The following is a 24371-nucleotide window of genomic DNA, read 5'->3' as shown; positions in this document are numbered from 1 at the left end:
CCACCCACTCGGCCGTATCACTGGGGCTTAAAAAGATTAAATATTAACTTAATTCTCTTCTTTAAGGATGCCAGAAAAGAAAAACATGGCGCGCTAATCGCATGGCGCTGTGTACCTATACGAATAATCGCGTGTTGGGGTAACGCGATCAAGAAATGTCATGGGGTGGAAAAATTGAAAAAAGAAAAAATGTTAGGAATTGGAACACAGCCTACAGCTTACAACCTTAGCCTGTAGCCTCTATGTAGATTTTTTCTGTAGTCTTTTATTATATTACCGTGCTAGCCTTCTCTCATATCTTTGTACTATAATTTTGTTTTCTCTGATTACCTTATAGTTTTGTTCTGATTACGTGTTTATGCAATATATATATATATATATAAATACATACATACATACATATATATATATAGTTCTCATTAGAGAGTGTGCGTGTGGTAGAGTTTATTATAACGAAGACGACACATTTATTCTCTTCGGTGGATTGTTGACGTATCTTATTTTTGACTATCTGAACTTTGGATTGAATTCTCATTTGGATTCTCGTTGTATACATTATTATTATTATCGGTGGAGAAGGAGCTAGGGTGATGTCCAGACAATTGGACTAACGGTACGGCATGGGTGTGTTTCAGGAGGCTCAGGCTACGGCGGCAAGCAGAGGGGTGGTGGTCGCCAGAACCAAAGGCACCAACCCTATTAATGGGAATCCTTATTTGCGACCGCGATGCAATTCGCATTGTAACCGCTGGTGAGTGTCCTTAATCATCCCGTAACCCCCTAATCCTAATTTCACACTTTCTCAACTGATCACCTTTTGTCCCGTTCAATTCTGTCGAGTCTGACTCACTCGTCTTCTCATGTCTTGTTGACTCACCGGTCCAACGAGACAACAGTGAGAAGAGAATGAAAAAAAAAAAAGAAATATAAAGAGACCTTTCACCTTTTCCTATCGGAAAGAGCTGCGTCGGCGTCTTCCTTTTCAATACCCAGTAATCTCGATTGAAATTATTGCTTCGTTCGGCGCGCTGTTCGTAATTCATTGCTTTTCTTTTTATTTGTATAAATTTTATTATGACTTTATGCATACACAAAAAACTGACGATAACGACGAGGACGAACGATGATGAAAGATTATGTATTCTGCATTTGTCTCCCTTTTAGTAGATATCAGATTTATTTGACTTTTTCAGGTTTCCTGCCCTATAAATCTCATAACTCGACGAATCATCATTCCATTAAAACCCGCCACCAACAACACGAACCACCGCAAGAACGCAGACAACCGCCGCAGAACAAAAACAGTCATCAAGAATCACAACAACAGAAGCAGCAATAGTTAATCATTTTTGCGTTTATCTTCTCCATACCCTCGACCGTATTTGAAGGAGCCGCCGATATGCATTAGAAGAGCATATATATATATACATATATGTCAAGTCACTTTCTTTCATCATGCGTGTTTCCTTTTGTATAAAAATTTTCGATATGTTTATATTCCTTTACTATTTTTTCTCTCTCTCTCTTTCTCTCTCTCTCTTTTATCTCTCTTCCCGCCCTATTCGTTTGTTCTCTTTTTTTCTCGTTTTCACTCGTACGCGCCTCATATATTCGTCGTTTTGTATTTCGCGCCACTGTCATCGTATTTATCATGTATTTACAATAATGAATACGATTCATTGCGCGTGTAGGAGTTTCCTGACACACTCTGAGATAATCGTTATTAATTTTTTTCCCCCCCTTGGAACGTGTCGTTCGCAAATTAATGGTAAGCACGTTAGCGCGCAACGAAGCGAATTTATTATTGGCGATCTCTACACAAGGATGGACCGAGGATGAAAGAAAGTGATCGAAATGGAAAATAGTAGAGAAAGTGGGAATTCTCTCGTTCAACCGCGAGACATCGTTGCAAGCAACCATGTCCACCATTTTTAACAATAAAGATTATTTTAATTTTGTCTATAACTAAACTTAAAGATGAATTACCTACTATACTATAGCGAAGTAAGCAGGCAATGTACTTTTTACACGAATACGTTTAAACTAAGAAAAAAAAACAGATGCTAAACTGTTTATAATGATTACGTGAGGTATGAAATGTGGTAAAAAGATTATTGCTTCCTTATTGGTAAGAATAATAGGATTAAATAAATTCATTTTGTGTACATAATACAATTCAACGTGTTTCCTTTTTCGTTCAGTTACCCAACAGCCTTTACTTTGATAAGGGAAACAGCAGAAACATCGACGGGTAAGATTAGTGTATTTGAAAAATGTGTATATTCATCCAAATAGTTGATACATTTCTTATGTTGTAATTTTTGGCTAAACTGACCGGAAAACCCGATGCAGCCATCTCGGAAAATATTGTTCGCTGGGAAAATGCAAATCATGAATGCACAGGATCTGGGGATCGATTGTGTAACTCAAATGTAGTGAAAATACGTAAAGTGAATAGCCGTTAGCCAACCGCTGTGCTTGCCTTCTTTTAAACCTAACACGCGATTGGCTAACAGCCATTCATTTTTCGTATTTTCACTACATTTGAGTTACACAATCGACCTCCTGCACGATTAAAATCATGGCTAGACTCGAACCAGACTAACACGATGTGTGGGTTTGAGACTTTTAAAATGGCTTCATCAGGCATTTGTGTTTGCGCGTAGCCTTAAAGTTATCTCGACCAAATGCCACTAGGGATCCTAATAATTATTTATATCTATGAAATTGTACAGATCCAATTGCTCGCGTTTTTAGCATCTCAGAACAGAGATAGCAAACGTAGTAATTCTCTTTTTATTTTACCAAACCCGACATTGGGTAAAGTGGACGAGGATAGTTCTTCCTGTTTTAAGATAAAGTTCTATTTTATTTACATTTACATCGTGCAAGATTTAAGTAGTATTAACCAATCATGTGCAATATTTGAGAAGAATACACGAACGTAATTGGTTAATCTACTTATGTGGTAAATCCAGTACGATGAAAATGCAGACAGTAAATTGGACATAAGCCTCGAAACTCAAGTCTTTCTCAAAATATGACGCATCGCATGATGTGATTCAATGAAAACGAAGCTTAAGTCAGCTTAAATGAGATTGAGGCGTATACCGCCAGGTGGCGAAACTCCACGGTTCTGGTTTAGTTGATGGCAGCACGAGGAGGTCGCTGTTTTGCGTGCAACCGGCTCCTCAGTGCAGGATCTATGTGCTGACTGACACCACGGTGCTCCGAAGAAACAGAACTGTTTTTATAATTAACATTATTGTGAACTGTTATTGCTTGCGCGAGTTCCCGATTCTCCCCGGCTTTTCACGTTCCCAGTAACCCGAGTGCATCGCGTCGTGCAATAATCTTCCGAGGGGTGAGTGTGCACCTCGCGAGAGCGGGCCACGGGATGCTTTCCGTGGGACTGCATGGGAGGAACGTACCAGAACGGTGAAGAGATAGGCCCGCGAGACCTTCGCGGTTTCTACGATTTGGCGTGCTACACGCGAATCATCCCCAGCAAACCCAAACTAGCCTCTCTTTGGCAACCTGAGGCGCACAGTGACGCCGGTTCGATTTCTGTTCGATTTTCTTGTCTGATTATCGACGGCGTTTTGACGATTCTGGGGATTTTCACGCTATCGCGTCCGCTCAGGAAAAATCGCCATGCTTGCCCCGTGTGGCCCGGTACCCCCCCTCACTCTTGGCTCAAGTCTTTCCTGATCCTACCAAGTCGAACTATACTGTGTCTCGTCTGGCCTTGTCTTGGGCTGTCGCGCGAGGTTTTCTTTTGTCCTGACTTTGAGACCCGCTGATTTTTCTTATGGCTGCTTCAAGACCTTTGAGATCCTTGCAATCTCAGATGGATGATCCTTGCTAGATTCTTCGAGTCTTGCTGTAGGAAACGGCGTGGTGCTTTGAAATTTTTCGGTGGTGTGATGCCGCACACGCGCTGAAATTCCTTTGTGCTCTGTAGAGTGCTTTGTAGATTTCACCGATTCAAGAAATCTGTCGTACCTCATTCCCATACTACTTCATATCTGATTGTTGGCCCATGAGGATGATTACAATTTTTTGAAGATATCTTTCAGATTCACTTTTAAGTATTAGATTCTAAAAATGATGACTTAAATTTTATGATTGCTCTTTCAAAGTACACATGCTTTTCGCTCACCTTGAACGGGACGTTTTACGTTTCACAGCTAACGTCATTATGAAGGACATTTTGAAAATACATTTTATCTTTTATTGTTTGTTTCAGATAGCTGCCTTAATAATTTCACGATCCTTCGCCTCAATCACGTTGTCCGGGTAACGACCTTAGCGTAAGAAGTATTAACAGGCATAAGTACTGACACATTATTTAAGGAGAAAAGGAAAATATAAGCAGTGAGACAGGAAATGGTCATGGAGGCATCCCCCGCACCACAGTGTGTCGGTCGTGAGTTCGTCCGACAGTACTATACTTTGCTGAATAAGGCTCCGGCTCACCTGCATAGGTATGTATCGGCACCTAGTAATGCTGAGAATGCATTATGAGATTCAATAGTTGAATAATAATTGTTCCATACAGGTTTTACAACGCCAATTCATCCTTTGTTCATGGAGGGCTTGATGCACCTAATAGAGACATAAACCCTGCAATTGGACAAAAGCAAATCCATCAAAAGATACAACAGTTGAACTTCAGGGACTGTCATGCCAAGATTAGTCAAGTTGATTCGCAAGCTACGCTTGGTAATGGGGTTGTCGTACAGGTATGAAGCTTCGTCATCTTATCAGAATGTTTGGTTCTTTTATTGTAAATCTAACTTCTTAGCCATCATTCTCCCTGTGTTTAGGTGACAGGAGAACTGTCTAATGCCGGTCAGCCTATGAGACGCTTTACTCAAACGTTTGTATTGGGAACACAGGAGCCAAAAAAGTACTACGTGCACAACGACATTTTTCGCTATCAAGATCTGGTGTTCCCGGACGAGGAGGAAGCGGACGTTGAAGGTGTCGAGAGTGGTGTAAGTGACGTCGGCGAAAGGGAAGCTGAGGAAGGTGGTCGTTCGGAAACCGAGGAGGACGAGCAGCAGAATCAAGGTCAGCAGATTTCGTTGAATACCTCGACCAGTGAGCATCAGACTCCCCAACCAGCTCTCATTCCCAACCAACAACCTCAAATTCAACAGCAACAGCAACATGTCTTCTATCACGCACCACAACCTCAACAGCCCGTAAGCATAACAAAAAATGTATCACGCATGCAGCATAACTTCTCGTTAGGACGGGACAATATGAGTTGGAGGATTTAGGTGCATCCGGTAATGCAGCCAGTGATCAACGGTTCGGTTCACGAAGAAACACCATTGATTAGTCAGCAGCAGCAGCAACCACTTCCGCCACAACCACAGCAACAACAACAGCAGCAGCACTCTCATTCATATATCGCCGAAAACACAACACAGGAATCGTTCTCCCAGGAAACTGAATCGGACGCTACTGCCGATCAGCAGCAGCAAGTCGACGAGGAGACTCAGCCACAGGCTGAGGAGTCTCAGGAACAAGTGAAAGCAGACCCATTTGCACCTTCGGCACCAGAAGCAGAGCCGGAACAGCCTCTGCCGATAACGAATACTAATAGTAGTGGTGCCAAGACATATGCCAACTTGGTCAAATCCTTTCCCAGTGCCACGGGCGCCACAAGTCCTCAGGCACCAAAATTATCCATGTCCCCAGTAAATATTTTATCATCAGGATATTCGGCCATTTTGTACGTGAGTATTGATTAGTTACAATACTTCAATATTTTCAGCCGCCCATAAGAGACCTCCGATTAGATGAACGGTCGCCACTTCATCCAGCCAATAGCGGACCTATCCTATCATCCACGAGTAACGTTAGCGGAGGTCAGCAACAGGCTCACAGAGTGGGTGGAAATCAGCAACCACAACAACATCAGCAGCAACAACGGGCCCCGAGGGGTGGCCCAGTGCAACGAGGTATGGGGAGGGGTCCCCCACGCCCCCCCTTTCCTTCCGATGACAATGGCTGGGGTGATTATAACTTGCAACATGAATAATCCCCCCTATGTCGTTTCCTAATCCTTTTACCATTTCGAGTACAATACTGCGGATTGGTTGCGTGCGTTGTCACGGGATGTCACCTATCCAAAGTACCGTATTTGTTTTGGTATTTTTTCGGTTATCCTATGTGATGCTCTTATAAATTATGTGAATTGATAGTGTTCGGTTAATTCTGTAGATGGCGAACGTCGTGGAGGACGATCTGGACAGTATGGGGACGCGCACCAGCTCTTTTTGGGCAATTTACCTCACCACGCATCGGAGAGCGATCTTCGCATCCTGTTTGAGCGATACGGGAAAGTAGCAGAGTTACGCATACACAGCAAGCAGAACGAAAGGTCCAAGGGTCCTCAGGGCGCGACCACGACAACGAGAGTGCCAAACTATGGGTTCATCACTTTCGAGGATCAACAGGTCGTGTCTAAGGTGTTGCAAGGTCCGCCCATTTACTATCCTGATCAGTCCGGACAGAAACTGAACGTAGAGGAGAAGAAAACCAGACCCAGGATGTCACTCGAAGGAGACAGAAGGACAGCTGGTGACGGTAACATTCGAGCAATGGGAGGACAACAGCAACAACAGCAGCAGCAACCACAGCGTGGACCTGGTGAGTCTCTTAGTCATCTCTATTTACTTTTCAGTCTGGGAGCGTCTTATTGATCCTACTGGAATTCCGTCGATACAGGTGGTCCGGGTGGTGTGATGAGAGGCGGTGGACAACACGGAGCCAGGGGCGGACGTGGTGGATTTTCACGTGGCGGCGACGGGGGCAGAACTGGCGGCGGCATGAGACAACCAGGAAACCCCAGCAATCCAAGCTACCAGAATCGGCGCTAATCGTCGTGGCCGCGTAAACCTACCCCAGCCCCTTCCTTCCCGCTGTACATCCCGAATATGAAGTCCAAGAAGCGTCTTAGACATCGCTACGCCTCTTACGATTGCTTCTTAAGAAGCTCACAACCGAAAGGACTAAAAGCTCAAAAGTGCGAATGCGATTCCATCAGATCGTGCTCGTCCCGAGCTCTCCTAGGAGAGGATCTTCAGAGTGTCTCGCGATACGTCTCGTCGATATGGACGATATGCCTCTCCGCGTAGAGCCCTCGGTGAATTCGATTAGTGTCCCAGAACTACGTTCACGAGGTTCCTGCAGCTTCCACTGGGATCGCGCTGCGTGCCAGACAGAATCAGACATAAGGAGCGACGCTCAGCATCGTCGAGAATAACGTGAACTACGTGGCAGGCCTGATTGTGGCGCAAGGACTAACTAAGGCCCCGGGTCTCATCTTCAACATTCCCTTCCAGCCAGTCAGTGAAAGTGTTCGCGACCTTGGATAGATATGCAGGGGAGATCAAGAACGAGGAAGAGAAGCAAAACATAATAAAACAAAAATTTAGTGCTTTTTGAGGGGTAGAAAAGACAGGAAAGAATAATGAAAACTGAAGCAAACGATTAATAAGTAACAAAGCATAAAATTCGTAAACGTTAAAGGGGGTGTCAAGATTCGAGGGTGTCACGCGCTACTTCCTGCCCCCCAACTCCAACTACACCCACTTTCCTCAGATTCAGGACAAATGACACGAAACAGAATATGCCCAAAGGGGGTACTAATTTCAACTTCGTATTTCACACGGATGAACTTAACGAGAGAAATACCAACAACTGTCTTGATGAACTGGTGTCGTCGTAATCACGAACTTTTGAATTACTACTATGGATTACCATAACACGTAGAGTCGGCGCAAATGTAGGTGATAGTTGGTCGAGAAAGTGAAGTTCATAAGATTATACACAAGGAGGAAAGAGAAAATAAGAAAGATTAAAAAGACAAAGTTTCGACGGACGATACTGGTTATGTCGTCAAACGACGGTATTAATTACTGGAGCAAACTTCAGACTTCAGCTGGTCTCGCCGTTCCAACTTCTAAATCTTGTAATGTTCCTCTCTATTTCCCAGTTTCTCAATTTTTAGCAAGGATAAAGGTAAACTTTATCCTGCTTCGAATCAAAATTTATTGTTTTCGAAAATTCCTTTGAAATTTACTCTTCTATTATACACGGACACGCGTCCCATTCTAGAAATACACGTGCTGATTATATTCAGTATCTGTTGCGAAAAAGGTATTTTTTTTATTTTTTTATTTTATTTTGGAAATCATTCTACATGGATTCCACGGACAATTATCCGGCTGTAGATATCCAGAATCATCGAGGATCTTGTTAGGATAATAGAAATAAATGAATTTGATCTTCCTCACTGAAACAAAATAGACAAACGATTGGATAAAACTGGAATCCAAAAAAAAACAGAACAGGGAAAGTTCGGCCATTATCCTTATTCACCTATTATCGTCCTAAGATTTTCTCGAAGAATTTCTTCTTTCTACCTACCCGTACTACCTGTCTGTTCTTTCTCTTTGAGAGTGAGAAGCGTCAATTGTGAAAAGTGTTTTAGCGTCAGGAGTGTCTTGCGTGCTCAGCTGTGTATTTAGTGGCGCTCGATTTTCTTCCTGAAACAATGATTTTCTTAGATCTCGCAAATTCGCAGCCTCTAAAGGAGAGTCACACAAAACGAGAAAGATGAAAAACAAATTATACCGAGCAGAGTAATTCAGTCCTTGCCACGCGAAACCACCTGTTACTAAACACGAGCTCTGCAAATTTTTAGTGTGAATGTTTTTCTTTTTAAGTAATTATAAAAGGAAACCACAAATAATTATAATGATTAACATAGAGGTCGGCGTAATTAAGTTGTGAATTTTTGTAGCATACATTTTTATTTTGGTCCGTTGGATCAGTTTGTGTGTACAACCGTGGACAACGTTACTGCGATAAAATAATGTTAAAAAAAAAAAAAAGGAAAATGATACAAAGAAGAAGAAATACCAAGAAACGTCAGAGGTATTGTAACTTTTTGCATTTAGTATAATATACCTACCTTACTACCAATTGGTCGGTGCTTTCTTTTTTATCGTAAATGGCTGTTTAAAACTGAAATGACAAAAACAATATTCTTTCTTTTATTCGTCGTCACTCATTCACACGTCCAAATCCGTCGTCACGACTCCGCGGCATCCGCAACTCGCGTTATGCACTCCCTTCCACGTAGCAACGTTCTCTTCCGGTTCGTCTCCAGGACAGCTAGTATCCCTACGCTTCTCCAGACTTCATTTCAGCTTCATTGCGCAATCTGGCAGATTCATGGGAGAAGGGGAAGGCGGAAGAAAAAATGAATTAAAAAAACAGCGCGATAGCAAGCTCACGCACGGAATAGCCATCATCATATACGGGGGTGTAGGACGAGATGATGAGGTCATCTGAAAATGATTGCCATTGCGCTCTTGGTAGGACGCATAGCCTTAGTCAGTACAAGCTGAGACAGTAAGTCGTTTGGTCGTAGATCCTGCTGTGGATTCGGACGGCTTCCTTGTCTCTTACTGAGGTTCAAGTTGTCTGTAGATTCGCGTCAGGTACGTATTTTTCTTTATAAACTAGGACACTGTGAAATAGTAGAATTAGAATTGAAAATTGTTCTTTAAAAAATTTATCAGCATCACAGAAGAGAGGAAAACGTATTAGTTAACGAATGAAACTCGAGTGAATTGCAATCCAAGTCATTTGGCTGTGCGTTATTTCATTCCCACAAAGTGTTGACTTACTATGAAAAGGAAGCGTATCAGACTTCGCTTTGAATTACATGAAAATTTACATCAAGACAGATTCTTTTGTCTTCACTTAGTCGCGTAGGTAATAGCGAAAATGTGAAGAATTAAAATTATGAAAACATTCTTGAAATTATATGAAACGGTTGTAAAGCTTCTTTTTTAAAACAATTTTTTTAATATATAAAAAAAGATTTCGCCCCTAATTCATTCACGACTGCATCTTATTATTCAGATTAGACGTTCTCCTTTTATTAGATTTCGAGTTGGTCCAGTTTCATCTTAGATTGCCGAGAATATTTCTCACGGACAGAAAGGCATGCTCCCAAGATTTTCTAAATGACCGTTACGCGTTTCTCAGAGTTGTAAGAGAGCCTCAGACACAGTCGGATAGACGGGAACGAGAATCAAGCGATAAAAATATAGTCTCGTTGCCGATACGATAAACTGGAACGAGTACCAAGTGGTTGGGGCGTGATGTTCTTATGCCGGCGTAATATAAATTGTATTATTACGCGAGGCGATATTATGGCACGTGGGACGTGGTTCATGGAACTCGAAGCTGGAAATGGGAACGCATGAACGCAGAACGCTCGTCGGGAGTTCTGAGCGACGCGATAGTTTCGCTCGTGAGCGTACGGCTTTATTGTCTGGTGACCGGAGTCCCTGCTGCCTCCTTGGAAGGGATGACGTGTGTATATATGTATATCTATATGGCTTGCGCCATGAAACAGAATTCCAGGGATGCACATACACTCGTACATATATGCGTATCTCTGCAGCTGGTCCTGCATGCTGTGATTACAGGCGAACTTGGAAAAAGATAATTGTTATATTAATATTATTCTTTTTTAATTCTACCAATGACACCGTCATCTGAAAATGACGAAGAATTGGGTTATCGCGTCGGTTTCTCGAAACTAGCTCATTTATTAGGATCAGCTATCAGTAATCACGGTGACCTAAGATATTGGGGCATACATTAATATATATGACATGGTATATAGTTTATTTGTTTTGGTGTATGTCTTTATGGAAATGAATAGTATAGAGTGTTGAGGTCGCTTCATCTCGTCATCGTCTTATGATGCAAGCATCACAGAAGACATCGAATGCTTTTTGTCAATTGAGAACAGTCTGTTCTTATGTCATCACAATTATGTGTAATAACTCTAGTGGACGATACCAGGAATAATGTTAAGAGTACAGACTATAGACGATAGATAGCAGAGTGTTATATTATTAATAGTGTATATGTATATCCTGTCGCAGAGATCAGAATGCGCCTGCAGTGGATGCTGGCCATGGTGCTCCTGGTGACGCTGCTCACCGTGGACGTATCCGGAGAGGTAGGTCAAGGATCCAGGATCTCGAGACTCTGAGTCAATTCGGTACTCATTATTTTTATATTTTCAGAGACGAAGGAAACATCGTCGTCGCACTACGACCACCACCGAGTCCAACGTTCAGGATGAGGTAATGAATATCCTGGAGGCTGACGAGATTGTCGAGGAGGCTGACGAAGCTGAGGCTGTTAAGGAGGAGAGCGGAGAGGCCAGCAACGAAGTTGGAGCGAACGAAGCTGTCCGCATCGATCCATGCGTCGACAAGCACTGCGGTGCGGGTCGTATTTGCAAGGTCTGTTCCCGTATAGTAGAGATCCTATCGTCTATTTGTAAACGGGGTAGCTACCCCTGTGTGTGTGTGTGTGTATATATATATGTGCAGTGTGACTCTAGTGTAATCCTATATAATACTTGCAGGCTAATGATGACCTGGGCACTGCCGAATGCGTTTGCGTAGAAAGCTGCGGCAAGGAACAGGATCCTCGCCGTAAGGTCTGCACCAATTACAACGAGACCTTCGAAAGCGATTGCGAGGTCTACCAGACACGTTGCTTCTGCGAAACTGGTGATCCTAGGTGTACCAATGCTGATTACAGTCACGTGCACATTGAGTACTATGGTGCCTGTCGTCAGATGCCTGTACGGGTTTTGTATTCTGTCGTTTTGAACATTGCTTAGGGCTGTTTATGAAAATTATGAAAAATGCTGAATTAGTTTCATGTTACGTCTTAGGCTTGTGCCGAAACAGATATGGCCGATTTCCCAAGACGCATGCGAGACTGGCTCTTCAATATCATGCGTGATCTTGCTGACCGTCAGGAGCTCTCATCTCATTACTTGAAGATGCAGCGTGAAGCTGAGACTAATTTGACTTTACGCTGGACCAATGCAGCCATCTGGAAGTGGTGCGACCTGGACGGTCATCCACATGATAGAACAGTCTCCAGGCACGAGTTGTTCCCCATCAGAGCTCCTCTGATGGCTTTAGAACATTGTATCGCTCCTTTCTTAGATTCTTGTGACTTGGACAACAACCACAAGATCACACTGAAAGAATGGGGAAAGTGTCTTCAGCTTGACGAGGTTAGTGTAAACATTGTTATGTGCGATAAGAGATGTTTATATTCTTAGAACGGTTATATATACAATTTATGTTTGTCAGGATGATCTGGACGATAAGTGTGGTGAAATAGCGGAAGCGGTCGGTGATTCTTAATCCTGGAGAAGAAGGACGTGTCTGACCCATAGTCTTCTTTATTACGATGTATAGTCTTATAGTTAAGCCATTTAAGCCATACGGCGCCAAAACCCTTTCTACTCCCTTATTTAGTATAACTCTCATCTTGGGTCGACGCACCGATTTGTCTTTTATATGAGAAAAACTTAACCGGCTGCCTCTTAAATAAAGAGTAACCAGCAACTGCCATTGTAATCGATATCCTATCCGAAAGGGTCCTCGAGTTTTCTATTTTCTCGGGGACTAAGTATTTTTACACCGACTAAATGAAAAATAAAAAAGCAAACATCCACCATATGCGGGTCTTAATTGTTTCTTCGACGCAATGTGGCGTCACGCAATCTTCAACCTTTTTTCTAACTTGCTTACCATCGCGACGCATGGTAGCTTCGCGTCCCTGTAATTCCGCAGCAACGTGGCGCGTGCGATACCATCTGTTGGCTGGTGTACAAAAGGTCTAAGTCGGGGTTCATGATGGCCGCCAGTCAGGAAAACGAATAGCAAAAATGGAGGGAGAAATACTCGGTGCCGCAAGAGGTCGTGCAAGCTGCCAGTTGAGCCTCTCTGATTGGTCGACCGGGGTCACGTGATTCGACCGCGGGATGTGACTGCAGCGCCAAGCGCGTTTGGCGGGACCACGCTTAGACGGCGTCGTCTGTGCTCCGTAGGTCTGTCGTGTAACGAACCGTAGTGACTCTCCTGGCATAATGGTGAGTATCCGCGAGTTTCTGGCGGATACTTTGGCCATCCGTGATTTTCGTGCACAGCCATGGAATCTAGGATATCTCAGCTATCTGCTGGTGAAGTTTCGTGTGCGTAACTCGCAAATTAACCGTGATTTTCGTATGTGCACAGGCTGGCGGAAAGGCGGGCAAGGACTCTGGGAAGGCGAAGGCAAAGGCGGTCTCCCGTTCGGCGAGGGCTGGCTTGCAGGTGAGTTTTTACGCGTCTCGACAGTGTCTCACGCAGATATCCTCTGTATCACGTTTCTCATTTCTCTTGGATTATTTTTAAATACTTCGACGAGATGAAATCTCTCGCTTTCACTTGGAATTTGCAGGTTAAACTGGCGGTTGGCGCGAAAAGCTCTTGGACGTTTTCACCTCGAATGTTGTTAACGTATTTTTTTCCTTCTCCAAGAGTTCTTTGTTCGTTGTAACATTTTCGAGTAGTTAGACATGCTCGTTATTTGGCTTTGAAAATTGTCGTTGATGAAAATCGTCATTTGTGACGGAATATTTTTTAAATTGAACAGACTCCGCGCGAATAGTCTCGAATGTTTTCAAACAACGAGTTGGACCGTTTGCTTGATGACCCCCTCCCCTTTACTTATTTTTCTTTTATTCTATTTCACCCGATGATCTTTTTGATTTTCTTAAATCTCTAAGTAAACTCGACGAGAATCAATGAATTACTTCAAACGCGTATACACAATGTTTTTCTCGTTCTTTTTATACAAAAAATTATAACTGACCCCAGTGCAAAACCGTTACACGATAATGTGTGGCTATCATGTACGCTACTGTTTTGAATCGTATGTCTCTCTGGGCGATCAATGAAATTGTGTCGAAAGCAGACTAGACTCTCAAAACAGAAATTTGTCAAACTCAAACGCAAAGGATATACTAACTTTCGGCCAATATTCACAATTCAAAGCAGACACAACTTTGGCTATACGTATCAGATTCCATTTCTCGCGAGCCTGTCAAGAAACATTGCTAAGTCTTGTATATTAGTTCACCGCGTCGAAGTAATTGTAAAAAAAGCATAAGTTCTCTTGAAAATTAATAAAGATCTTTCCAAAGTACTCGACTGACAGAGAAGAGGATAATATTTTTAGCAAGAGAGTTGCCGTTGCCACGGACGGAACCTTGAAACGTAGATACTCGTAGTAAGAGATCACTAGGACGCGCAAGATTTTCATAATACAAATTCTAACCGAAAATTACGAATCGTGCAGTAATGAAAAGCAAATAGGTGGTGCAAGCTATGGAAAGCTCGGGAAAACCGAATAATTCCGAACCGTTCGATATCTGTGGCAATAAAAGTGTAGAGAGAAAAGCTCCTCGTGCCACTGGGTCAAGCGACATCAGAGTTTCCCCAAATAATCGGTATTTTGTTTGGGCTACTGGTGTAACACCTATAAAAAGTTTTTAAAAACTCAGTGCAATCCAAGAATGTTACGTTACGAAAAGCCTTATCATCGCGCGTCGTTCGATATTTCTTTAGTGAAAAGCTGCTGACGCTGGGCACGCTCAATATTTTTGGGACGGCACTATCTCTCCCGCCTGACAATCCTTTTCCAAAAACATTATTTCAAATCTGCACCACTATCGACGGCAGTCCTACGAGACTGCCCCAGGACAAAAGTAGACACGCATATTTGATTTTTGGTTATTTCATGATTTCAGTTTCCTGTGGGCAGAATTCACAGGCATCTCAAGAACAGAACTACCAGCCACGGACGCGTCGGTGCCACGGCGGCCGTCTATAGCGCCGCTATCTTGGAATACCTCACGGCTGAGGTGAGTGACAGTGCGAGCGCGAACAAGAGAGAAAAATAAAGACAAAATACGGATTGGATTAATTGAAAGCCGCTTGGCGGCGACACTTTCGCCCAGAGAAAGGAATGGCTATCTTTTCCCGCCAATTGCCCTAATGCCCGTAGCTAATGCATGCGAGAAAGAGAGAACGAGATATCTCCCCTCGGGTTTCTCGGATGAACCGGTTAACGTGCCGTCCCTTTCAAAACTCATTGCTAACTCATGTTATTGTCACTGCCTTTGTAATGATGCTCTATAACGATCCCTGCAGCGTTCGGCTGTTAATTCAATTTTCCCGCATAATAGCATCATCTTGCTGATACTTATAGCGGAGTCTAATTTATGGATACACTGGTCTCTCTTCAATTATTCAGACTGCTTCAGATTGCGGTGTTCGTGCCTTGAATTATTTACCAGGAGACTGGAGCTTATTTAATGACCTCTTTCATTTATTTATTAGGTATTGGAATTGGCGGGGAATGCATCAAAGGACTTGAAGGTAAAACGTATCACACCTAGGCACTTACAGCTAGCCATTCGTGGTGACGAGGAATTGGATAGTCTTATCAAGGCAACCATTGCTGGAGGAGGTATAAATAAATATATACATATATTATTTATCTACTTCACCTAGCGGGTTAAAACATTACATTCTCAATTTATTTATTTCAGGTGTCATCCCACATATCCACAAATCGTTGATCGGCAAGAAGGGCTCTCAAAAGCCAGCATAATTTAGCGTCTGATTTGGATAAGAGAAGATTTCCAAGGCAAGTAAAACGAAGGTGATAAGAATATAGGAAGAGCAAGAAGAAGCAAGAAAGAGTGACTGTTAACAAAGTGTACCTACGTTACTATATCGATGGAGGGACAGGCGTGATATATATAAATATATATATACATAAACATATATATATATATAAATAAAACAAATATTGATATAATTTAATATAGGTAATGAAGGTTAACGAAAAAGGAACGAATGTTCGAGACGTAATCGGCAAGGGGGTAGGGGGCGAAGTAATTTACAATTTTAAAAAATATTTCGAATACATAGCATGCCAGTCGCCAATGGGTTAAAATGGCGGGCGATGTGTTGTAGCATGGCTCGCTCAAGTCCATTGAAGCCGTTATAGTACCATTTCGTGTATGAAGTTTGTTTAGGCATCTTGTGAGTATTTAAGATAAAAGAAATAGAAAAAAAGGGAATAGTGAGACCGGTATAGCTTTTTTGCCGAGCGCGCGTCGTTGGTGCTTCTAGAATTTGGCGTTCTCGTTCGTTTATTCCTTTTGTCACCTCGTATGCCTTTTCGAGATGATCCGATTGGATCGTTCGCGCAGTCCTTTCCGCACCGATAACGCGTACAGAGCTTCAAGAGCCTTTGACAATCTCGAGTGAAATGAATAGGATTGCTTTTTGACGTTCTCGTGGACTTGCGCCCGTTTGTCTCTCGGTCGAATAACACTCCATCATGTTGAAGACTTTGTTAATGACTTAGCGAGCAGACGATAAAACTTAAAACGCAAGTACTTCCTTCTTGTCGTTAAATACTCGGGATCTTCTCACTAAAGTGAAAGGTAACTGTGGGTGAATAAAAAGCTCTGTGACTTCGGATAGTTCGTTTTTTTGATTTCGTGATTTCTTTTGTCAATTTTAATTTTGGACTATATCTGAACATTAAACATTTTATTTTAATTTTACGCGTGGGATCCAATTTGCTTTTAAAGTTAGGTCCTGCAATTCTTGATTTCCGGGTCACAAGTGTTTTCTTTCGGTTCTGCTTGTCACGATGCTTGTAAACGACTCACTACGTGTACCTGTGTTTGATTTTATTGGAAATATGGAATGCTAGCCTATGTTATTGATTGTTAAGAATCGAAATTGCAGGACCGAAAGTGGCTTCAAGCTGAAAGCTTTTTATTCAGACAAGGTCGAAATGGCTGTACGCATACTTATTCAAAATTAAACCAATAAGCCAAGTAGCGAGTACTCGACTGTCTTTGTTATGCTTTAAGAAAAAGAAAGGTATAAGGTTAGAGGAAAAAAAGAAAGCAACGCGAGGATCCTATTACGATCGTGTGAATGATGGGAAGCAAATGAGCTCCTATTATGTAAAAGGAAGAGTTAAAAAGGAAAAAGAAGCAAAAATAATAGGACTTTGCAAGTTTCTTCGCCGACATCTCACAGTCTTGTTCTTTACCAATCTTCATTTTTATTATTCGTACGATTTATTGTTACATTAGTAATTTAGCGTAATTTCCACTGTCGACGGTAATTGACACCGTAATATAAAATAAAAACACGTATGACACACCAGCCATATGTAAAACGTTCATTTTCATAATAAAGGTAAATTTTACTATTGAGACATGTTGCTTTAAGACGAAGCCAGAGTAGTTCACTTCAGTCCGAGTCATTTATTTTCTGTAGCACTCGCCGAGGTGCTGCCTCATCGCGGAATTATCCATAAACACAGAATCCTATTTTCCCCTACCACCACGTCATCCCCCACCGCATCCTTGGTGCTTTTTCTCATAAGGGTGGGGTGTCACTCCACCATTCTCGACTGAGGCATTCGCGGGAAAGAGAGAAGAAGAGAATCCAAGTGAGAAGCAACATGCACGATGCAGCAGCGGCTCCCCAGCTTACCAGTCTCCCTACTCGGCGTCCAAGTACCAGTCGCCAGTAGCCTTTCACGAGTCGAAGCGTCGGGTGTTCGACGCGTTCGCGGACTCGTTCTGGCAGCCGGGGCGTTTTTTAACTGTACACAAAACATCCACAACCATCCCTTATCGAGATATACACGACAGGAAGTGATAATCGCGGTCTCGTTAAAAAAAAAAAGACTTGATGAACTGTGTCTGACTCTCGGCGTGATTCCTGACACTGGGAACGTTCCCGGTGACAACCCTCAGGACAATCTAGACAATTAATTATTTCCCACGTACTCGTCAGTAGGGATAATAGCGGTCTCGTGTTGACTTCCTTCTCTTGTTTACGAGCCATCCGCGTACGCGATACCGATCCAAGCTCTTGTCAAACCTAATTCCGAACGGGCCACACGATTTTCTTTTGTTTTCGGAACAAACCCGCTATCCACAGCGTCGCGATTCTGTGATTGTTTTTTTGCGAGTGTCTTGTGCCATGAAGACGGCTGTTGCGGAGTAGTGTCTTGGGGCTTGGCTTGAGGAAAAGCAGCTGGCAGGAGAATGAAGTCTAGAACGTGGAGAGCCGCTCCTTTCAGGTAAGTCAAACAGCATCTTGTTTATCTAACGGAGTCCGAGCGATCGGAATGTACCTGGTATTATTATTCTCTCAGTTTTCGAGATTCTGTGCACTGTTATCATCTCTGATTAATTATCACCTAGGATAGTACACGATTTTCTTCTTTATGCTAGTATACGTTTGGTATTCGGAGCGCAAGGTCGTCTGCACGTCAGCGTCAGTACAGCCGGTAGTAGTCGCCGTGGTGAAAGTCTATACCATGTAGTACATTGTGCAGAGGCTTGTCTTTTATCCTGTAGGAATTTGCGATTGTCCAGAGAAACTTGAAAATACGCGGGATAACTGTATGCATTTTATAGCTTAAGGATTTTCAAGATTTAGCTTAACGATTTAAAACCATCTTGAGACTAAAACCCATAACGGAACAGAGTATATAATTCTGATCGCGTGTAGATTTTATAAGCCGCCCAAACGTTTTCTCCAGTTACGCTCGCGCATATTGCGTAACCTTCGTCTTTGAGAACAGAGTTTCTCAGGACAAAAGATTTCTACCTGGTATCTTAAGTAAAAATCGACTCTCGCCCATTTTATTTCATTCTACCGACTCTGTCTTGTGGGTAGCAATATTAACGCGTTCTGCAAATCGGAACCACGAATAATTTTCCTGAAATTCACACGCGCCGTATACTACATGACTATGCGTGTTGTACAAACATAACCACAGCGGAAACGCGTACCACCATTTTTTTTCATAGTCTAAAATAAATTCTCAGTCATCAGAACATGTCATCCTTGACACTAGATGGAATTCCTTTTAAAAAAAAACGTAATGAAGAATGAAGGACCTGGTGCCTCTGAAGATCCCATAGTGGACGGTATGAATAGCGGTTACTAGGCGACTTGAGTATAAGATACTTGGAGCATCATTCAGGATGGCAAAATCCAGTCGCTGGTATTCACCTGTGTACGATCCGTTAGCGTCGCCTGGGTCTGGGTCATCGACCATTCCGCTTCGTGTGGCGTATGCAGCACGTAGGTATACACGTAGTGATGCTACTCGGGCGTTGGGTTCGCCTTGGCCGGCAACCTGTGATGTGCGTAGATATATATATATATATATATTCACTGACGGATAGAACTGTACGATGCAGTAACTACAAATCATTGTAAATTCCGCTACGATAACGTCCCGTAGGATGGGAAAGGACGCGACAGGATTTCCTAGTTTTTCGGAATTTAAAAAAAGAGGCGTCCATGGACGCGGAGGATCTCGCAGCTAGAATCGGACGGGCCTTCGAGTTAACGGCACCGTTATCCCTTCCTCTCCATACTCTATAACATATCGCGGTTCGTGAGGGCCAGTCATCCAGTCATCCAGTCATCCAGTCATCCAGTCAGCCACCCAGTCAAGAGCCATGACCGTGTAACCACTACTAATCTAGTAACACAGTCGCGTTCACCCAACAAGCCACATTGTAACGTTTTACGGGACTTCCGTGCTGAACGAAAATATTCCGACAGCGTCGCGACGCGTCTTATTTCATCCAGTGCATCGATACGCGACGCTCCATCGATCTGTACCACTGGTACCAAATCGATTAATGAAGCCGTTATCCACAACTACGTTATGGTTAGGTTGGATTAACAGGGTCTAGCTTCTTCTTTCTCTCTCCCTCATTTCTCTCACTCGGCTCCTTTCAGCTACAAGCCTCTTTTTCGCCTCTTCTTAGGACGTCTCGTGCCTTTCTTTTTTCCCAGCGTCCCGACGACACCGGCGCCTTTCCTCCTCGTTCGCCGCGTCCCTGGAAAACGAGACTGTCTCTCTCGCTCTCGGCAACCGGCATTTCTCTGCACTCTCGAGTGCCCATCCTCGGTCCACCGCAGAGCCCAGCATCCCTCTTCTTGCCCTCGTACTCTTTCACCGTACACCCTCCCTCACCCTCACCACCACCGCCCCACCATCCTCGGCCAGCCCTCTTCCTCTGTGCCTGCCTGCGAAAGGCTTTACTCACTAATTAGTCTCCCTTCTCTCGCTAAACAATGCCGGCAGCTCTGATGTGTACCTGCGACTTACGAAACGGAATGATTTCTCTCTCGTAGTTTTTTCCTCCCTGACGTCGCCGATCCCCACGAAATACCCAGAAGCCTCTCACACTCTTACGCGCCATAATCAACCGTCTCTCCTTGTATTTTATTCCCGAGACGCCGCGACGGCGACGCCGTGAAATTACATGCGAAACGAAAGTTCGGCCAATCCTTTCGACGTACACACCTTAATATAAATCTCCATGTCACGTGACCCGACGTCTCACGTATCCCTACGCGTTACGAAGTTCCGAATTATTTGAAACTACATCGCGAACACCGCGCAGCTCCCTTTTTCTTCCGGCAACGGAACGTCGCTCCGCGCTTCCCTCACGTGAACCAGGGATTCTACCGGCTGATTCAAAGGACACGTGCCAAGTAGTCGAATCGCCCGTAGTCGAATTGCCGCATTTTCACTCGACAACCCGAAGCTCCGGGCGATCTGGGAAATTAGCTCGGGCTGACTTTCGTCCCGTGAAAAGGAACCGCAGCTCCACGTTCCACGTTCTTCGTGTTTCCTGTTCCCCCTCGACGACCGGCGAGAGTGTTTCGCGTGGCTGTAACACGCGCGCTACGCTGGGCTCGACCCTTTTTAGGCCGCAAGGGCTTGCCGAAACGAGATAGGAGCTCTCACGTGTCTCTCGATTTCCTCGCGAATTCCTGTCTCTGTGAGGCTGGCACAGTGGCTTATACGTATATGTTACTTACACGCGAATTCCGTCTAATCACGTGGGGACACAATGTACCCAGTATACATATAATGTATATATGTATATGTCACCTCTCGTATACACAGGGTTACGTGCCTTTGCGCTCGTACCCATGTATTTATTTTCTGTTGGTCGCATACGTGATCATTTATACAGGTCCCTCACTCTCTCGTATAGGATACACGAGCGCTTTAGAAATATATGAGTTTACGTGCTGGTGGGTGTGAGTGGCTCGTGTGTTATACTGCTCGTAGAATATCAAATCCCTATATGCATGAGTATGGGACGAACACGCCTAGTCAGCCGACTCGTCCGACTCTTCCGACCAGGACAAAAGACTGCAAGACGAGCTTGCGATATGTCACGCGTCCCCTACCCCGAAGCCCCTCGGCGTCTTTCTTCCCGTCTTCGGAGTCCAACCACGCTACCTTTTTTCCCTCAAGGCACATCCCTCTCGCTTACCTTCTGCCTGCTCCTTTTCTTTGCCTGCCGGTATCATTCATCCGTGCGTCCGATAGGAGCTTGTCACGGGTGAGAGGGACAAATGGATCAGGTTCGAATTTTGTTCTTCGCGCCTAAAGCTGACCTAGAGAAGCGCGACGGAGGAGGAAGAGGAGGAAGAGATCCAGGAGACCCAGTGTCCTGAAGCAATCTCAGAATTGGGTAGCTTCCAAAATACCATTTGGGTTTCTATACTATCGGGACGTGCAAGCTGAGTTCCTGGTCTGGTTTGTTTTCCAGGAGTCAGAGGGTTCAATAGAGCCTAGATGGGTAGGTAGGTAAAATGGGCTGTGCAGTAGACTCCAGACAGCGCGGGTTGCCTGTGTCTCCTGGTAGGATGGCGAAATGTTGAAGGAGCGATGCTGGGGGAGGGAGGGCAAAGTTAGAGAAGGGCTGCGGCGGCGGTCGGCTGATGGGAATATAATAATGCGGAGGCTGTAACGCGTGGCGTGACAAAGTATCGCAATTTGGCCGGGTTGCTGGATACCTGGAGACTCTGGGAAACCCTTAGGCGTAATCCGTGAGCGAGACAGAGGTTATAATTCCTTAGGGATGGGGCTAGATGTAGACGGTGATAGCTTCCTGGGACATTCCGTGAAAACGCCTTGGTCCTTGGTAGAGATCCTAGATGGTGGATCCTGGGTACTGGTTCGGATGGTTTGTACGGCTGTTGCTGGGTGCTGGGCTGCAGAGGGATTAAGGCTTACCGCACGTAATCGCCCTAATGAAATTTAAACTGGTACGTTTGTTTAGCGTTAAGCGACGGAAGATGCGCGCCCCTCGTCCTCCAATCCTCTTTCGCCCCTTCTGTCTCCTTGAACCTTACTGCGTATTACTTGTATCAGTTAGTCGCTCGGTTTTCTCGCCCATTTCGCTCGACTTGCTTACACGACTCGGGTTAGGCAAGGAGAGACGGAGGCGTAGCCGCGTCTGCGTGCTCCCCTAATCCACCCTTCCGAGAAATCCCTGTTTACACGAACGCGATCCACGCACCAAGTACGTCAGCCCTGCCAAACGACCAATACCGGCGCCCGCAAACGGACTTTCGTGGATCCCGAAGGATCCGGATGCCGTCAAGGGAACCCTGTGCCTAGTACCTCCACCCTTCACGGCTGCCACCCTTCCTCGCACTGTCTATGCAAGTTTTACCTCCATCGAAATAATCGAAACAGCAGCTCCCAGTCGTCCCCAGTTGGAAATTCCTTTGTTCCCTGAAACGATCTGTATCGTTTCTGCGCGCCTGCGCTACCTGCTGCGTGCGCGTATTCTCTGTCGAAGGGCATAAACATTGTGGAAATCTCTATCGGATTATCGATTCGGTATCATTTGCCAAGGAGGAATTTAAAAAATGCATACTCCTCCCCCCCCACCGACCAGCTGGGAACTTGTACTGGCGGCTATTCGCCATGGAGAGGACGTCGCTCTGGACCGGTTTATCTACTACGAGCTGCAAGCTGAAAGTTAGAGGCAAATGCTACATGGAGAATTCCAGTCGGTTTTCTCCTGTCTGAGGTTGCTCGTCCGGTTGGCTAGTTCGGGCCTATAGAAGACTTGCGAAATAGCGTTAGGGGTCCTTCCATCACCACTATTTCACCCGTGCGCTCGGCAGTTCAGCATCCCTTGGAAGGCATTTACCACGTGGCTACGAATTTACTGTCCCTGCCTGCTACAGCTGTGGTAGGGAGGGGGAGAGGGGGGACGTGGATTTTAATCGGCTCCCGGCTAATGGAGCACTTAGCCGGGCTCGATGTGTCTTCGTAAAAGAAAGCCTGACAAAGTACACGTGGAGGGTAGGAAACGGAAGCGGAAGAAAAATGACTGAAGTCCCTAAGGGTAGAAACCCTAGTCTCTTTTGGCGATTACGGAACTAGGGGTTTTTTTATGAAACGGTGCCAATTGAAATTTAACACGGCATTATAGTCGTTGCTCCCAGCTCGGCGCGTGTATGGACACATACCGGGTGTGCGAGATTTCATTTCGATCCACGGACGAGTGGGAAATCGTGAAATCTGGACGCGTATTCTCGTAGACGAGGGTCTAAACTTAATTACGAGGGTCGTCCCTGACGTCTTCCGGTGGTCAACGTCGTCACGGGAGAACGGCACTTCCGTTCGGATGTTCCCAAGTAACGTCTTGGTTTTCGCATCCCCGGGGATGAATTTCATTTCTCGCAAATTGGGAAACGAGAAGTTTTTCAGGTTTTGGTTATCGATTATAAAGTATAATACATTTTGTCAGACTTCGCGAGAGAGACGAAGATAGATAGATAGATAGAGAAGGAAGAACAAGAAGAAGAGAGAATACCCCATATCGCAATCCCCTCTGGCTGGATTATCCGGAGTCCTAACGTTTCCTCGTAATCGTAAGTCCGATCTGTGCTCCTCTCGCAGGCGCAGGGTGAGAAAGTGGCGTTAGCGCCGAGTCACTCAAATCCTTATTTGCTCCTGTTAAGCGTTTGAGGCTTCACTATGAATTCTCGGAACGGTATTAACGGTCGCCTGAGTAGCAGGAGTAGCAAGAGTAGGAAGAGTATGAAGTATAAGAGAACTAGAGGCAGGAGCGGCAAGAGTAGTGGTGGAGTAATAAAAGCACGAAGAGGTAGCTGTCAGTGTGGGGAAAAGTAGAAGTGGAAGAAGAATATGAAGAGAAACGCTAGCAGAGTGGGAAACGTCGTTCGCCTGTGGATGCGCCTGACTATCCGTGGATCCGTAGGGGCCCATGTGGACGTCGGAGTAGAGAAAAGCCAAGGGAAACACGATCCACCGGCATGAAGTTTGTAAGCAAATATTTCATTTCTGCTGCCGTCGGAAGCGGGAAGCGCGTTAGCCGCGAGCTTTCTCTAGGGAAATTTGTTAAAGGGCTTTCGGATACGCAGGAAGTCGCTCCTGGACGCAGACGTGGACGTCGACCTGAAGGTGAAACGTGGCAGCTGCCTCTCTCTCTCTCTCTCTCTCTCTCTCTCTCTCTCTCTCTCTCTCTCTCTCTCTCTCTCTCTCTCTCTCTC

General features: G+C 44.5%; 5 protein-coding genes across 14 annotated transcripts in view; all 5 read left to right on the top strand.

Annotated features, from left to right (window-relative positions):
• LOC107264557 (RNA-binding protein squid) overlaps positions 1-2175 on the top strand; it is a 12961-nt gene extending 10786 nt beyond the window's left edge. For 2 of the 5 annotated variants that reach the window (XM_015732942.2, XM_015732943.2), the window contains 2 exons: positions 636-751; positions 1194-1296. In XM_015732942.2, the coding sequence (XP_015588428.1) occupies positions 636-703 (68 nt within the window). In that variant the 3' untranslated portion in view covers positions 704-751; positions 1194-1296. Of the gene's footprint in view, positions 1-635; positions 752-1193 lie in introns of all 5 variants that reach the window. The other 3 variants (XM_015732940.2, XM_015732939.2, XM_015732941.2) reach the window with 2 other exon arrangements.
• A 972-nt stretch (positions 2176-3147) lies between these two features.
• LOC107264565 (ras GTPase-activating protein-binding protein 2) lies at positions 3148-9006 on the top strand. 5 transcript variants are annotated; one of them, XM_015732967.2, is made up of 8 exons: positions 3148-3364; positions 4254-4487; positions 4562-4745; positions 4830-5210; positions 5289-5711; positions 5789-6029; positions 6238-6666; positions 6745-9006. In XM_015732967.2, the coding sequence occupies exons 2-8, from the start codon at positions 4390-4392 to the stop codon at positions 6894-6896; spliced, it is 1908 nt and encodes a 635-aa protein (XP_015588453.1). In that variant the 5' UTR covers positions 3148-3364; positions 4254-4389; the 3' UTR covers positions 6897-9006. The 5 variants fall into 5 exon arrangements, with proteins under 5 accessions (XP_015588453.1, XP_015588454.1, XP_015588449.1 ...); XM_015732968.2 differs by having other exon boundaries at positions 4250-4487; positions 5789-5975; XM_015732963.2 differs by having other exon boundaries at positions 4250-4487.
• A 383-nt stretch (positions 9007-9389) lies between these two features.
• On the top strand, positions 9390-12599 carry LOC107264566 (SPARC). The gene is made up of 6 exons (XM_015732969.2): positions 9390-9527; positions 10992-11068; positions 11136-11357; positions 11483-11704; positions 11798-12148; positions 12228-12599. The coding sequence occupies exons 2-6, from the start codon at positions 11000-11002 to the stop codon at positions 12279-12281; spliced, it is 918 nt and encodes a 305-aa protein (XP_015588455.1). The 5' UTR covers positions 9390-9527; positions 10992-10999; the 3' UTR covers positions 12282-12599.
• A 265-nt stretch (positions 12600-12864) lies between these two features.
• LOC107264567 (histone H2A.V) lies at positions 12865-17214 on the top strand. The gene is made up of 5 exons (XM_015732970.2): positions 12865-13012; positions 13158-13235; positions 14714-14827; positions 15306-15435; positions 15518-17214. Exons 1-5 carry the CDS (start codon positions 13010-13012, stop codon positions 15577-15579), a joined length of 387 nt encoding a protein of 128 aa, XP_015588456.1. The 5' UTR covers positions 12865-13009; the 3' UTR covers positions 15580-17214.
• Positions 17215-17436: 222 nt separating this feature from the next.
• Positions 17437-24371, top strand: part of LOC107264568 (cadherin-87A) — a 36341-nt gene continuing 29406 nt past the window's right edge. For both annotated transcript variants that reach the window (XM_025081818.1, XM_015732971.2), the window contains exon 1: positions 17437-18090. In XM_025081818.1, coding sequence (XP_024937586.1) covers positions 18056-18090 — 35 coding nt within the window. In that variant the 5' untranslated portion in view covers positions 17437-18055. The remainder of the gene's footprint in view (positions 18091-24371) is intronic.

Source organism: Cephus cinctus, unplaced genomic scaffold (genome assembly GCF_000341935.2).
Source record: "Cephus cinctus unplaced genomic scaffold, Ccin1 Ccin1_scaffold0173, whole genome shotgun sequence".
Taxonomy (NCBI): domain Eukaryota; kingdom Metazoa; phylum Arthropoda; class Insecta; order Hymenoptera; family Cephidae; genus Cephus; species Cephus cinctus.
The sequence above is the reverse complement of the archived record's forward strand: the minus strand, read 5'-3'. Positions and strand labels throughout refer to the sequence as shown.